Here is a 14864-nt window from a genome sequence, read left to right as displayed (position 1 = left end):
GGGGCACTGCGTGGAGAAGATGGCAAAATGCTAACAAAAGACAGAGAAAAGGCAGAATTACTCAACACCTTCTTTGTCTCAGTCTTCTCAGAAAAGGAAAAGGCTGCTCAACCTGAGGATAATGGAGCAGAGGACAGAATAAGGGAATTTCAGCACAGAATAAGTAGAGAGATAGTACATGAGCCAACAGTGCGATGCAGCAGCTAACAAGGCCAATGCGATTGTAAGCTGCATCAATAGAAGTATAGTGTCTAGATCAAGAGAAGTAATAGTGCCACTCTATTCTGCTTTGGCCAGGCTTCACCTGGACTACTGTGTCCAGTTCTGGGCATCACAATTCAAAAAGGATGTGTGGAGAAACTGGAGCCATGTGTCCAAAGGAGGGCGACTAAAACGGTGAAGGGTTTGGAAACCATGTCCTATGAGGAACGACTCAGGGAGCTGGGGATGTTTAGCCTGAAGAGGAGAAGGTTAAGAGGTGAGATTGTAAGCCTGAGGGCAGGGAACCGTCTAATTAAAAAGATTGTATGTACAGTGCTGTGTAAATTTACAGCGCTTTATAAATAGAGGTTAATAATAATAATAATAATATGAAAGCCCTATTTAAATATTTTGAAGGGATGTCATGTTGAGGAGGGAGCAAGCTTGTTTTCTGCTGCTCCAGAGACTAGGACCCGGAGCAATGGATGCAAGCTGCAGGAAAAGAGATTCCAGCTCAACATCAGGATGAACTTCCTGAGAGTAAGGGCTGTCTGACAGTGGAACCCACTCCTTCCTGGGAGTGTAGTGGGGTCTCCCTCCTTGGAGGTCTTCAAACGGAGGCTGGATGGCCATCTGTCAATGGGGATGCTCTGATGGAGAGTTCCTGCATGGCAGAAGGGGGCTGGACTGGATCAGGGCCCTTGGGGTCTCTTCCAAAAACTCTATGGCCTGTTCCAGACTGCCAAAATAAAGCTGCTTGGGGTCTCTTTGGAGGTATGCTATTTAAATGAAGCATGCATCCTAAGAATCCAGAAGCTGCACCAAAGCTGCCCTCCAGTGCTTAGGAGTGGAGCGTGGCTTTGGCGCCAGCGACCTCCGGACTCTTAGGACCCAGGCATTACTTAAATAGCATACCTCCAAAGAGACCCCAAGCAGCTTTATTTGGGCAGTCTGGAACAGTCCTATGATTCTAAAGCAAACGCTGCTTTGTCTTCAGGAAGGGGCCTATCTCCAGCCTTTCCTTTTCTTCCAAGGCCTCTGAGGGGCGTCCATGGCAACCGTTTGCGCGGGATTTTTTGTCGCCTTCTTCGAACGTTGGGCAGGCCCCGCCCCTCGGAAGCGATTGGACCGCCGGGTTGTCAGTTCCGAGTCTCGCCGTGTCATTGGCTGCCGGAGATGCCGGGGCTCCGCCTCCGCGGTTGGCAGCAACGCAGAGACTTGAAGAGGCAGGCAGTTGGGTCGGACTCGGAAGCAGGGCGGCGGTGGCAGCTAGGAAGGGGAGCTCCGTTCCAGCGCCAGGAAGAACCCAAGCCAAGGGGGCCCCTGAGCATGTGCAGAGTGCGTTTCCCCTCTTGGTTGTATTACATGGTTTTCGTGGGAAGTCCTTCACTCTGGGAAGTGTTTGAAGGGTTTTGGAGGCAGTGGCTTTCTATTTCAGCGGATATAACCAGGAGGGCAGCCCTCCCAGTCTCCCTTAGCCTTAGCCCCCCTTTGCTCCAATAGGGACCACCTTCCCTTGCTGTTCAGTTTAGTTTATTCCAGGGGTCCCCAAACTGTGCCCTTTAAGGGGTGTTTTGGACTTCAGCTCCCAGAATCCCCAGACTATTGGCCGACATGGCTGAGGCTTCTGGGAGATGAAGTCCAAAATCTCTTGAAAAGGGCACACTTTGGGACCACTACCAAGGGCTCTCTCACATTATGCAGTTACTTGAATGCCATTTTTTTTGTCAACTGCTATGGCTTCATCCTGTAGCATCCTGGGATTTGTAGTTTCTGGGATGTTTAGCATCCTCAGTTTAGAGAGACACAGCGCCTCACCAAACTACAAAGCTGCAGGGTTTCCCTAGGATGGAGCAGTGGCAGCTAAAGTAGTGCACTTTGATTATTCATGGATTGGATTAATATGTTCTCTCTAGGAATCTCTAGGTCTTCCAGGGCAACTCTATGGTCAGCTGCAAACCCATACTTTCAACCTCCTTGTTTGACTCTATCCATCTAGCTTGCGGTCTTCCTCTCTTTCTACTTCTCTCACCTTCCCCAGCATGATGATTCATGCCTTCTCATGATGTGTCCAAAGTACCACAGTCTCAGTTTAATCATCTTGGCTTCCAGGGAGATTTCCAGTTAGATCTGTTTTAGGACCCTTTTGTTTAACTAAATGGTAGAGTGCAATTACAATCCTAAGCAGTAACTGCTCAAGAGGAGTGTGAAAGAACTGCAGCTTTAAAGCTTAGCCATTTTAAAATCTTTTCCACCATTCCTAGCGTGATTGATTTTTTCCAGCAAGTCGTGCCTTCTCATGATGTGCCTGATGTGACTTTCCGCTCCACCCATCCACCTGAGGAAGTAGACACAAGTCTGCTAAAGCTCGTGCTACCGACTTCTCTCTTTCAGTCAGTCTCAAAGGTGTTACAAGATCCCTTCGTATCTACAAATAATGTGGAACTTGTTTTGTTGTTGTTAACTGCCCTCGAGTCAATCTCTACCCATGGCGACCCTGTGAATGAGACATCTCCAAGACCCCTTGTCTTCAATTGCTCTGCTTAGTTCCTGTACATTCATACCCATGACTTCCTTAATTGTGTTAATCCATCTAGCATGCGGCCTTCCTTCCTTTCTACTTCCCTCCATCTTTTAATAATACTTATTTGTATCCCGTCTCTCCCTGTATTGGATCAAGGCGGGTAACAACAAACATTTTTCCAGGGATTCGTGCCTTCTCACGATGTGTCCAAAGTATGACTGCTTCAGTTTTGTCATTTTGGCTTCCAGGGAGATTTCTGGCTTGATTAAACTACACATTTCAGAGAAAAGAAAGGATTACAGAGGAAGGAAGGAAAGAAGCAAACTCACCCTGAGAATATCAGTTTACAAAAAGAAAGACTACACTGGGTGTAATAGAATGCATTAAATGGCCTTAATTATCTTGCCTGTACCACTGTTGCCTCCACTATTGTCTTTGCCACTGTTGCATTAAAAACTGTAGGCTTGTTGCTGTTAACCACTTTTGAGGCAGTCCTGACTCATGGAGACCCTATGGATGAGACATCTCCAAGATACTCAGCCATGGATGGGTGAATCAGTGGATAAAGAATCTGTCTGTACAGAAGGCCAATTGTACATTCTCTCGTCTGATGTGCTTTACATTGTTTTTCTAATCTTAATATGAGATTGGCTTTTCTGTGTTTAATACTATGACTTATTGTGTGAGGTGTATTTCCTCCATCAGGGATTTGAATCCCTGTTGAAAAGGAAAGAGGAGTTATAAATAATAATAATAATAATAATAATAATAATAATAACAGTTCTTCTGCTCCCCTTTCTCTTTGTTCTGCTGAGAGATCCTTATTTCTCTTTATTGTTTGTCACACCCCTTCTGCTACCTCTTTGTCCTGCTTCATCCTTTCCTGTATCTCAAGATTCTTGTTAAACCAAAAGTAGTTAACCTGCTAACTTTGAGATCTGACTGTTTTTGTTTTTATTACAAAGATGCTGAATTTTCTAGGGGGAAGAAGCACTCTGATTTAGATGTGACCATGGCAGCCAAGGAATGTGCCTCTTCCAAAGAAGTCCTGGTGGGTTCTTCAGTAACCCCGAGTCTTCCAGCAGTCTGTGAAGAGTTGAACAAGTCCTTTCCATCGACCAACAAGAAAAGGAAGAACGGCCTTTCCAGGCTTTGCAAGAAGAAAACATCTTTGTCAGGTGATCTTCTTGGCAGGAAGAGATGCATGTCATCTGTTTGTTAATTGAAGACAGAAAGGTCCCTTTCAGCAACTTGAGCTTGTTGCCATGCTGTTGGATGGAAATATTTTAGGAAGAAGCTGCTTGGCAACAGAAGCATTAAAAGCAGATTCCCCCAATCTGGGCCCCTCCAGATGTTCCAGACTCCAAGTTTACCACCTGTGGGGCTGTAGTGAAACACATATTGAGGGGTAGATTGGAGGAGACTGCCATAAATGAATGGGAACTGTGGAGGATGTTTACTGGGAAATGGAGCATTAACAAATCATAACTATCTTTGAGTTCTGGAGATATTTATAAGTTTGCTGTTAGTTGCTGGCCTTTGAATACTAGATGTTTAAAATCTTGTGTCTGCTTTTCCATCTCATCCCATTCATATAATAATATCGTCTGCAGGTGCCCTGTGCTTTTAGAGACATTATTCCAATAAAAAAAATTAAAAAAGAAAGAAAAAAGAAAGAAAAAAAGAGAGCCCATTGCTATTAACTTTACCCTTTTTATTTAAAGAATGAGCTATGAGTACTTTTAAAAATTATTGTTGTGTGCCTGAACAACAGTGATGAGTCTTTCCCCTGCACCTTTATTAAGTTACATTTTTGGACTTGGTATTGTTAGATTTAATTATTTATAAGCAGTTTTCCTGAAATTTTTCTCAGATATATACCATTCAGATACTTGGAAAGTTACTTGTATTCTTTCTTCCTTAGAAAACGGATGGAATTCCTATTGTTTATCTTCGTTAGCTGCTCGAAACATCTGTACCAGCAAACTTCACAGCTCTTGGACTCACTTGGAATCTTCTTCTCTCTCTTGTTCAATATGCAATGCCTCTTCTTGTTCCCTCTTAAATGTCCTGGCCTTGGGAGAATCTACTCAGACTCTGCCAACGGCTATACGCAGCCCAAACAAAGCCATCTTCACTGTGGATGTCAGAACAACCGAGGTACTAGCTTAGCTTTTGTACAAAGTTAAAGTAAAATGGGTGGAGCACCTATTGTCCTTCAGATGTTGCTGGACTACAACTGCTATCATGTTTGTGCCTCAGGCACTATCTGTGCTGGTTGGAGTTGATGGGAACCTGGTGTTCAGCATGCCAGCTATAGATTTCTATCCCATGACTTATATCAGGGTAAGCAACTCTGGCCCTCCAGATAATTTGACCAACAACTTTTATCCACCCTGGTCAGGATAGCCACTGGTAAGAGATTATGGGAGTTCCTGTCGAAACACTTGGAGTGCCACAGCTACCCACCTTTGCTTACACATTCAGAGCATGTTATCTTCTATATGTATGTGGAAGGATACTAGTTATAAAAGCCTGTTACAGGAGAAAATTAAGATGGATGTTATAGTTCAGTTCATGGGACTGTTGGTGTAGTACAGTGTAATTAGTTTCAAGACAGTCTAGATTACTTACATAATTTCCTGAGATGTTTCCTATTGACCCAGCAAGGGAATTTGTTGTTGGGCATAGTGGTCTCCTTTTTCAATTCTGATCTCCCACATGTTGCTGTGTTGGAAGGGGGCCATGTCTGATTATGACCTTTCTGGTATGGGAAGTTTCCACCTCTCTTTTCCATATTTTGACTCCCAGAAGCTGCCCAGGTATGATCTCTACTCTTGCTGAACAGATGTCTGTGTTTACTGACATAATGATAAACAAAACCATTGCTTTTTCATGCTTGTTTTGGGCTTCTAGCTCTAATTCTTCAAGTTTGTTCCCTCCACCAGCACACACAACTTGGATTTTATCTCCCTTTATGACTTTCTGTGCTTAACTACATAGAGACCAGACACACGCACACATTGACCTAGTGCTCTTGTGTATTCCCTCCTACCTTCTGGGGAGTGAGCAATATTTTGCCATGCCAGCACAGCACCTTGTTGCATAACCCCGTGTCTCTTGTATTTCTACTTTTAACCTGTACTTTATCCCCTTCCACACTTGCCACGGGATGGCACTTTTCCTTGCAACAGATCCCAGTTTTTACCACCCTTTGCGCCAGGGTGACTTTTGAATCAAGACCTTCATTTTTCTCACCAATGAGAAAACATTGTAGGTGGTGAAAGGGAGAAGAAATACAATCAAAAGGGAAGCCCCACAAAGAAGAGACTCTAATGCATAGCCCGCAACAGGAGTAGGTAGCAATGCTCCAAAAGAGCTCCTTGGTAAAAAAGCAGCAAGGTGTGTTGCTGGCATGGTAAAGAATTATGACTGAGGCTTGCAGTTTGTAGTTTGTTGTGGCACCAGAACTCTCTGACAGAGAAGGCTAAATGTCTCATAAAACTATAATTCCAAGAATGCCATAGCATTGAGCCTTGGCATTTAAAATGGTGTCAAACTGGATTATTCCTGCAGTGCAGATGCAGCCCATAATCTTTGTTACAGGATAGATCCTTATCACTTTCTTTATCACTCTGAGATAAACACCTTTTGAGTGATATATACTGGCTACATGCTCATTCAGGCTTCTGATGTATACAGGGCAGTGTTTGAGATGGTCTTTCTCAATTTTTATTTTTTTAAAAAAAGTAATTGATTTTTGATTAGGAAGTACAAAAACATACTAAGTCTTACCTTCGACCTATCCACGGGTCATATTAAAATCCATAATTTTGCCCCTAAAACCTACCCTCGACTTATACATGAGGTCGACTTATCATCGAGTATATACGGTAATTGTTTCTTGTCTGCCATTAGAAAAGGTGGCAGTTGTGCAGCCCTCCAAGTGTTGCTGGATTTCAACTTTCATCAGCTTTAGCTGACATAGCAAATGGTGAAGAATGCTAGGAGTTGCAGTCCAACAACATAGGGAGGTCCACAGAACTCCTACCTGTGCATTAGAATAAGATGGAGTTCTCTAAACCCAAATGAGCTCTGTTACCCTTCAGTGGTTGGCATTTAGCGTACTTCATCAGTTTTTGTTCTCCCACTGCCAGATACAGGGTGGAAGATCTTTACTTCTTAAAGCAGTAGAAGAGAAATTCCATTCACATTTCTTGTTCTTCTCTTTTCAGATTGTAGTTGCAAATGACAAAGGCTGCAAGCTTCTTGGCTATAGTACTCAGGAAGTGATTGGCCAGAAATTATCTCAAATGATTACAAAATCCAGTTGGGATATTATGGAAGCACTGAAGAAAGAACATGCTGGTGCTGAAGAACATGAAGCAGTAGTTCCTGGAACAGTGGTGTGTGAGACATGGAATAAATGTTCTCTAACAGATACATGTGTGGCCATTATGTCCTGTATTTTATACTGTTGCTCATATTGTTAAGTAGATACAAAAGAAATGATAAGGCACCTATAGCAATCCTATTTGTGTGTTGTTGTGGTTGCTGTTATTTTCATTTATATCCCGCCCTTTAATATTGGGACTCAAGGTGGCTTACAGAAAACAACAACAAAACCAAAATATAAAGCTGCTTTTGTTCATGTTAAAGAAGTATTTTTAAATTAGCTTTAACAAGAAACATCTAGAGTTGCAGTGGAAGAATCAAATCATGCTCATTTGCTTGCATATTTGCATGCAGTAAAATCAGTTCTAGTGTTCAGCATTTCTGCATATTGAAAAAAAGAACAATATGTGTGTATAACGAATACAGAAATTTGGAGTACAACCAGAACATTTATAGACAAATCCAGGAACAAGAAATTTTAATTTGTGATGAATGGACTGGCTGCATGCTCATTCAGGCTGCTGGTGTATACAGGATAGTCTTCTCATCCCCCACCCCCAGTGGTAATTTGCTTTAAGTCAGGAAATTCATGTTGTTGGTTAAGAGAAACATAATCTTGTGTTGTCTCTTAGTTTCAAGCCTTGTTTGAACATGGAGGTTGAATGCCAGTCCTTCTTAAGCTTTCTGACCATTGCAATACGAACAGCCATGTATATTGTGCATAAATAATTCGTAAACCTGCAGTTTAGTGGGTGACCCTCTCCCAGTTACTCATAACAAGGTTTAGCAGTTAACTAGGATTTTCTTCCAAGGAAGAGCTTGCCAATGTCAAGCAATAGTGTCTTGGACTGCTACTGTGCTTTTTAACAGTGGTCTCTCAAGAATGAAGATATCAGTTGATGAAGCTTTTTACATCATGACTAAATTTAGGCCTTCTTTTTGCTCTCATATGTATAGTTATGAAATGTTGATGTTTGCTTTTACGAAAGTAAGAAATGTTGTGGGACTTTAAAGGTGAATATAGTTTTTGTTGGTTGAGATTTTCTGAACTAGATAGAATACATTTCATCAGATGCATGTAGTGTTTATCCCCAGTTCCTTAGAGTGCCAATTTGAGTTTTATATATTATGTCAACTATTTGGCCTGAAACATTTCATTCCGGTCCTTCATATTTCCAACACTGATTCTATACTGAACCTTGATGAATTCAAGATGAAAAGAATATTGCAGCCTTAGGAAGATTCCTAATGTTTAATATCTGCCTTATGCGATGGTACTCAAAATATATAGTAGTTAAATTATAGGTTTTTTTTCCTTTTCAACACATTTAAAATCAGTGGAAATTTTATTTCTGTGTAGCTTCTGAAGGTCTTCTGATATAGCATATTCTGTCAAGAGCTGGCGTCTAGGAGCGTGACACAGAACTGTCAGTGTCAGCGACCATGAAATCTCTAGGTGGTCTTTGGCAAGCAACTGTTCTGTGCCTGCTGTTCCAGTATTGGGCTAATATAACTGATATGACATCCAAGGTTTATTTTAAAGTTCCGTTCTGATAAGTAACTGAGGGGACAAGTACGAAGCACTTGGAACATTCAAAGTACTGTAAAATTATTACTTTAATATGTAATCTCCTCTCTCTTTTTACTTTTTATACATAATATGCCGAATGAACTATGGACCTTTCAGCTCTGTGAACATAAAAGGAATTGAATGTAAATTAGGCAACAAAGGCCCTTGCACAGTACTGGAATAATTCTGCATGATTATAATTCTGATGGGTATATTTAAGGAATAAGTATTTTGATAAAGCCTGATGCTTTATCAATATAGTATTATATTTATTTGATATAATATAGTATTATAGATAAAGTCTCCTTTATGCAGAATCTTGTTATAACTGATGCAGATTCATGACCAGAACCTTTAATGTATATGTCTGAATATGCATTCTTGGGCCTGTTACAGACTGCCAAAATAAAGCTGCTTTGGGTCTCTTTGGAGGTATGCCATTTAAATGATGCATGGGTCCTAAGAATCCGGAGGTCGCACCAAAGCCACACTCCATTTCTAAGCACCAGAGTGCAGCTTTGGTGCAGCTTCCGGATTCTTAGGATGCATGCATCATTTAAATAGCATACCTCCAAAGAGACCCGAAGCAGCTTTATTTTGGCAGCCTGTAACAGGCCTTAATGTGGTAAACTAGATGCTTCAAAACTCTACAAATAAAAATGCAAACAGGTATGGAAATGGACTGATGAAGTTCTGTACTCTGTAGACTGGAAATGTAACAATGTATTTTATCAATAGGTAGATGTTATTTCCCGTAGCAATGAGAAGATCCCAGTCTCTGCTTGGACAAGAAGAATTAAAGCCCATCACAATGAGTACTGTGTGGTTGTTCTGGAGCCTGTGGAAAGACTTTCTGCCTCTGTTTTTTTCACAAGTAATGTGAGTAAAGTTAGGAAAAAGACGATATAGTCTAAAATGAACAATAAGCATCCCTATGGATGTACAAAAAGTTAAGTGAAGCTTTTTGGATTTCCGGCACATGTGAAAGAAGACGCTAGCTGTCTTTGGTGTGAAGCAGATGGGCATGAAGGAGCAATCTCTGGACCTGATTGTTCTGGGACTGCGGCGACTGCATGGCCCTCTCCCGAAGTGGGTCACTGCCACAGTCCTAAACAGGCCTTTTTGCCGACAGCTTCAGAGCGGCTTCCAGCTGCTTCAGGAGCATGCGTCTAAACACCATGCCCCCAAAGTGTCTCGAAGCCATTCTATTTAGCCTGTTTGTTTCGAGCCTGAGTCAAAGAAAACAGACATGTATGTGTTAGCTTGAATTTGGTAAAGTTATTGGTCTCAACAGATTGCTTAAACAAATCTGTTGGGAACTTGAATGTTTTAACCATAAGAGGATGCATGTCACACCAGGAGTTGTTTTCCTGTTGCTGTATATAATATTGCTATGGAGCTTTTTCTGACATGAAGGGTCTGCAAAGCTTTGGCAGGCACTGATGAATATAAATTATTTTTTAAACAATTTTTTAATGTTTTCTCATTGCTTTCTTGGAGGTCTTTTGTATGGCAGAAAGACAATATATAATATAAATCTAGTAAACATGAAAATTGACTAGACCTTGGAGGATAAGGAATCCATGTGAAAATTCATTATCTACCTTAAAATGGCATTTCATTAGGACCTATCTTCTAAATCATTGTCTGGCATTTCTGCCTTCTGTAAGTGTATTTTGTTTTCAATACTGTCAGAAACTTTTTTTCTTGAAGTGCTTTGCAATTATAATGTGAACCTAATTCTGTGGAATTCTCATCTGAAGGGAGAGATTGCTTCCTGTGACCCCCTTTTTGCTCATCTTTATGGGTACACATCCTCAGAAGACGTGATTGGTCATTATATAACCGACCTGATTCCCTCTATTCAAATCCCTACACCTGGCAAGAAAATTCCAGAGGTACCATATTATTATTATTATTATTATTATTATTAACCTTTATTTATAAAGCGCTGTAAATTTAATATTGTAAATTAACACTTTTTCTCTTGAATGTCATTTGGGTATTGGATTTCTACATAGGTTGCTTCTGTATATAATTCCAAATTTGTGATACAGGTTGAGTCTCCTTTATCCAGAAGTCTGAATTCTGAAATACTCAAAAAATCAAAATGTTTTTCAAGGGTTGCTGAGACAGTATAACAACACCTTTGTTTTCTGATGGTGCAATTTACACAAATTTTGTTTAATGAACAAAACTATTAAAATAATAGATATTTTTAAAATAATAAAAAGCTATCTGTATAGGATGTATATGCAACAGATGAATTTTATGTTTAGACTTGGGTCCCATTTCCAAAATATCTCATGTACATATATGTGCAACTACAGATATTCCAACATTCATAGAATCATAGAATCGTAGGGTTGGAAGAGACAGCAAGGGCCATCCGGTCCAACCCCCTGCCATGCAGGAAATCTAAATCAAAGCATCCCCTACAGATGGCCATCCAGCCTCTACTAAAAGACCTCCAAGGAAGGAGACTCCACTACACTCTGAGGGAGTGTGTTCCACTGTCGAACAGCTCTTACTGTCGGGAAGTTCCTCCTAATGTTGAGGTGGAATCTCTTTTCCTGCAGCTTGCATCCATTGCTCCGGGTCCTAGTCTCTGGAGCAGCAGAAAACAAGCTTGCTCCTCATCAATATGACATCCCTTCAAATATTTAAAATGCTTTTGGTCCCAAGCATTTTGGATAAGGAATACTTAATATGTAATAATTAGAGGCCTCCATCCAATCAGTTTTTTTTGGATTTTCTATTTACTGTCAATCAGTATTTGGTTTTCCTTCAGTCACTAACCTATGGCTGGATCTGTTTGTTTTCCCCCCCAGAATATCAAGATTCAGAGATCTGTTGGCCGAGCAAGGGAGGGAACAACATTCCCCCTCAGCCTGAAACTGAAAGTGAACTTCCCTATTCAAGAAAGTGTCCCAGTACTAGAGAACCATGAGCCAGAACTTGATGCTGACATTTCAGAAGATAGCACACCTTCTTTGCCTGTAAATTGTTCTTTCTGTGCTACCATCTGGGTTTTTACTACCATCAGTGGGCTGATAACTGTTCAAGCTGATGGCACAATTTATGGAATCAACAACACATTTTCTCTTATGCTGTTTGGCTATGAAAAAAAGGAGCTACTAGGAAAGGTAACTTTATATTGTTTCCTACCTCTCTAGAAAAGACTTGTGTAGTCATGAAGTGGGTAATACTTATTAAATTGGCAAATTTTACCAGCTTTGGAAATAGCTGCTCTGTTGCTAAGTGCTGAATTCGCGTAGCCTTTCAGCAGATGGGCAGGGATATGAGACTGATTCATTTGAGTTGCCAGTAATATTTAGTATACTATTATCACAGAATGGAAAGAATTTAAATTTAAGCTTTCACCACAAATCAGCTGTGTTTTGACTGCATATTAGACAAAGATCATTATACACACACACACACACACACATATTTGTCTCTTTTAACCAATTTTAGATTATATTGGCAACCCTACTGGGAATCAGTAATGGAGTAAGGGGAACTACATAGATTTTATCTTGTTTCATTCTATATTCTAGAACATAACTTTCTTGATTCCTGGTTTTTACAAGTATATGGACAAAGTTGGGAATTCCTCTCTGCAGCTTCAAAGATCTAGAGGAAGTGATGATGTAGATGTAGAAAATGTGAGCAAATTTAAAGGATCCCAGATGGATGGCTGTAGTACAGTAGAAGGCAATGAAGGTCAGTTTACTCAAGTAGTGGGCAAAATGCTTTGTCTCTGTATCTTCTCTTTAAAAATAGGTTGTATAATGCATATAGTGTACCCTTTTTATTTTGCTTTTGTATGTCCTTTCACAAAAACAAAAGAATGCCAACCTGAAATTGATAGTATTGAAATTGAAATATTGATTTGCACTTTTCAGAGAATGTTGAACTGAAATCATTCATTTGCAATATGGCTTGATTTGTTGTCCCATGTACTTTGAGCTTACCATTACAATGTATAAGGTGTTAGCCCTGAAATGTGAAGGACTGTGTAGCTTTTTAGACAGAATCTATGTTTACTGTAAATGTATAAAGTTAACACATGTTCTGCATTTCTGGATCTTTGAACCTTTTAACTATATTGTAAATAAATGCAAAATAATGGCTCCTTTGTATCAATCTATTTGAACAAAAACATACCAAGATTCTTATTATGCATCTTTATTTGGGTCAGGAAAGATTTCATAATGTGTTCATCCAAGGCCTTTTGCCTGATAAGGGAGTCCTGCTTTCTAGAATAAACGTCTTTTCGGAGGGGAAGTTAGACCAAATTGAAATTGCCACTTCAGATTTAATAATTACATGTGTAGTCAATTTTTTGCCTGATAGAAGCTGGCTTTTGGGAAATTCCTGAAAGTCTTCATAAGATTGTAATCTTAAACACATTTACCTGAGTAAGTATATTGCATTATGGGACTTTCTCTGAGTAGTTATGTATAGGATTGCACTGTAAGTGAGGTTAAAATTCAACAGCTTCCCCACAGAACGGTGATGAACAGTTCAAGTTGGTTTTAAAATGTAGTGCAAACTGGGGTTGATAGGTTGTGTTTATTCTGGAACAAATGGGCAAGATTAAAATGTTAACATACAGTCTATGGAGCCTTTCTATTCCAGTTAAAATAAGGAAGCGCAAGTCACATTACTTGTTCCTTAGCAACAGCTCATATTTCCTGAAGAAGGTCTGCCTGAAGATCCATAGCTCTAACTAATCATTGTATTTTAGGATTGCCCCAAATGTGATATGGACATATGAATAATGTTAGACATACTTACTAATTTTTAAAAACATTTTAGAAGTATTTTTTAACCTCTTATCTAAGAGTAAAATATTATGGGAGTTTTGTAGCTATAAAAATGCTGAACATATGAAGTGGTTCTCAAAGTCTTTTTGTGTATAGCAGGCTAAAAGAACCACTACACACCTCTGTTTTGTTTCTTTGATTCAGGCACCACCCCAGGCACTGCTGGAAATGTGTCTTCATTGAGTCTGCAAGTACAACGGAAATTAACATGGAGTGATGGGGCAGAGTTCCCTACTGGGAAGGATGCCCAGTTAGAAATGGGGGGTAATTTGCCTTCCCTTCTGTCATCTTCCCTAGAGGCATCTACATCACTTAATCGGTATGTTTAAAACATGGGGTTTAATCAGTAACAAATGTACGTTAGGCATCCAGTTGCTACTGATGTTACATCATGGGATGGAGAATATATTGGAGAAGATGCTCTCTTGTTCTACACAACATAACCATAAAATGTTTTCCCCCCAGAAGAGACTCAACAGTTAGAATGAATGTGTCTGTCACTGATGAGATTCTGCCTTCTGAGCGGCTATGTGAAGGAGTCAGCACCTATTCCCAGATGACAAAGCCTACTAACTCCCAGCCACGTGAAACCTGTTCACTAAATCAGTCTCATTCTGAACCACATGTATTAGAAGTTAGAGCTAAACAGCAAGAGAAGCATCTTCCCAGGAGCAGTTGTGATCTAATTCAGGGAGAAGAAGAAGGTGATGCTTTAAATACCCACAGTTCTGGTTTCCCATATGAAATAATGGATTCTGCCACAACAATAAAAAGTGATGCAACAGAGCTCCAGGACAGGGAAGAAACGCAGCGGGAGGGTGGACCTAACCTGCCTTCTCTTTTATCACCATCCACAAGGGCATCTGCATCACTGAATAGGTGGGTGATGCACACATGATGGAGATTTTGAAGTGTACCAGGCATCCATTGGTCCTGCATGTTCAGCATTGATAGCATATTACATGTGTTATACTTGGATCACTCAGTTGGCACTACACACAACACGTATCCCATCCCCACCATCTGGACAAATTTCTGAGAAGTACAGGGCATGATGGGGTGAACTATATTTTTTATCTGTATTTCTGCACTGAACCTTTTCTCCTTCAGGAAAAGTTTGCTTTGGGAAGAAATTTGTTATAACTTATTATGTATATTTATATTTACAGTATATTCTGCACTTTTCCCATTTTGAGACTCAAGGTGGCTTACAAAAGTGAAAACAAGCATGCTAAACATTCTCATTATCCAAAAGTTTAAAATGTAATTATTAACAAAATTGATACCAGTTAAAAACAGCAAAGGAAAAAGAGGAAAACAGCAAATTGAAAATCCAGCTCAT

At 40.2% G+C, this 14864-nt stretch overlaps 1 protein-coding gene across 3 annotated transcripts in view; it reads left to right on the top strand.

Moving 5' to 3' along the window:
• Nucleotides 1-1456: 1456 nt before the first annotated feature.
• Nucleotides 1457-14864, top strand: part of PASK (PAS domain containing serine/threonine kinase) — a 38914-nt gene continuing 25506 nt past the window's right edge. For 2 of the 3 annotated variants that reach the window (XR_016280012.1, XM_089509300.1), the window contains exons 1-10: nt 1457-1539; nt 3691-3903; nt 4650-4885; nt 6961-7131; nt 9429-9569; nt 10454-10588; nt 11522-11836; nt 12251-12416; nt 13667-13841; nt 13988-14401. Coding sequence is in view for 2 of the 3 variants with exons in the window: in XM_089509300.1 (XP_089365426.1) it covers nt 3738-3903; nt 4650-4885; nt 6961-7131; nt 9429-9569; nt 10454-10588; nt 11522-11836; nt 12251-12416; nt 13667-13841; nt 13988-14401 (1919 nt within the window). In the remaining variant the exon portion in view is untranslated. The remainder of the gene's footprint in view (nt 1540-3690; nt 3904-4649; nt 4886-6960; nt 7132-9428; nt 9570-10453; nt 10589-11521; nt 11837-12250; nt 12417-13666; nt 13842-13987; nt 14402-14864) is intronic. The other variant, XM_089509302.1, reaches the window with a different exon arrangement.

The sequence above is a fragment of the Sceloporus occidentalis genome, unplaced genomic scaffold (genome assembly GCF_023333645.1).
Source record: "Sceloporus occidentalis isolate IW3139 unplaced genomic scaffold, rSceOcc1.0.p SCAF_2, whole genome shotgun sequence".
Classification (NCBI taxonomy): Eukaryota; Metazoa; Chordata; class Lepidosauria; order Squamata; family Phrynosomatidae; genus Sceloporus; species Sceloporus occidentalis.
The sequence above is the reverse complement of the archived record's forward strand: the minus strand, read 5'-3'. Positions and strand labels throughout refer to the sequence as shown.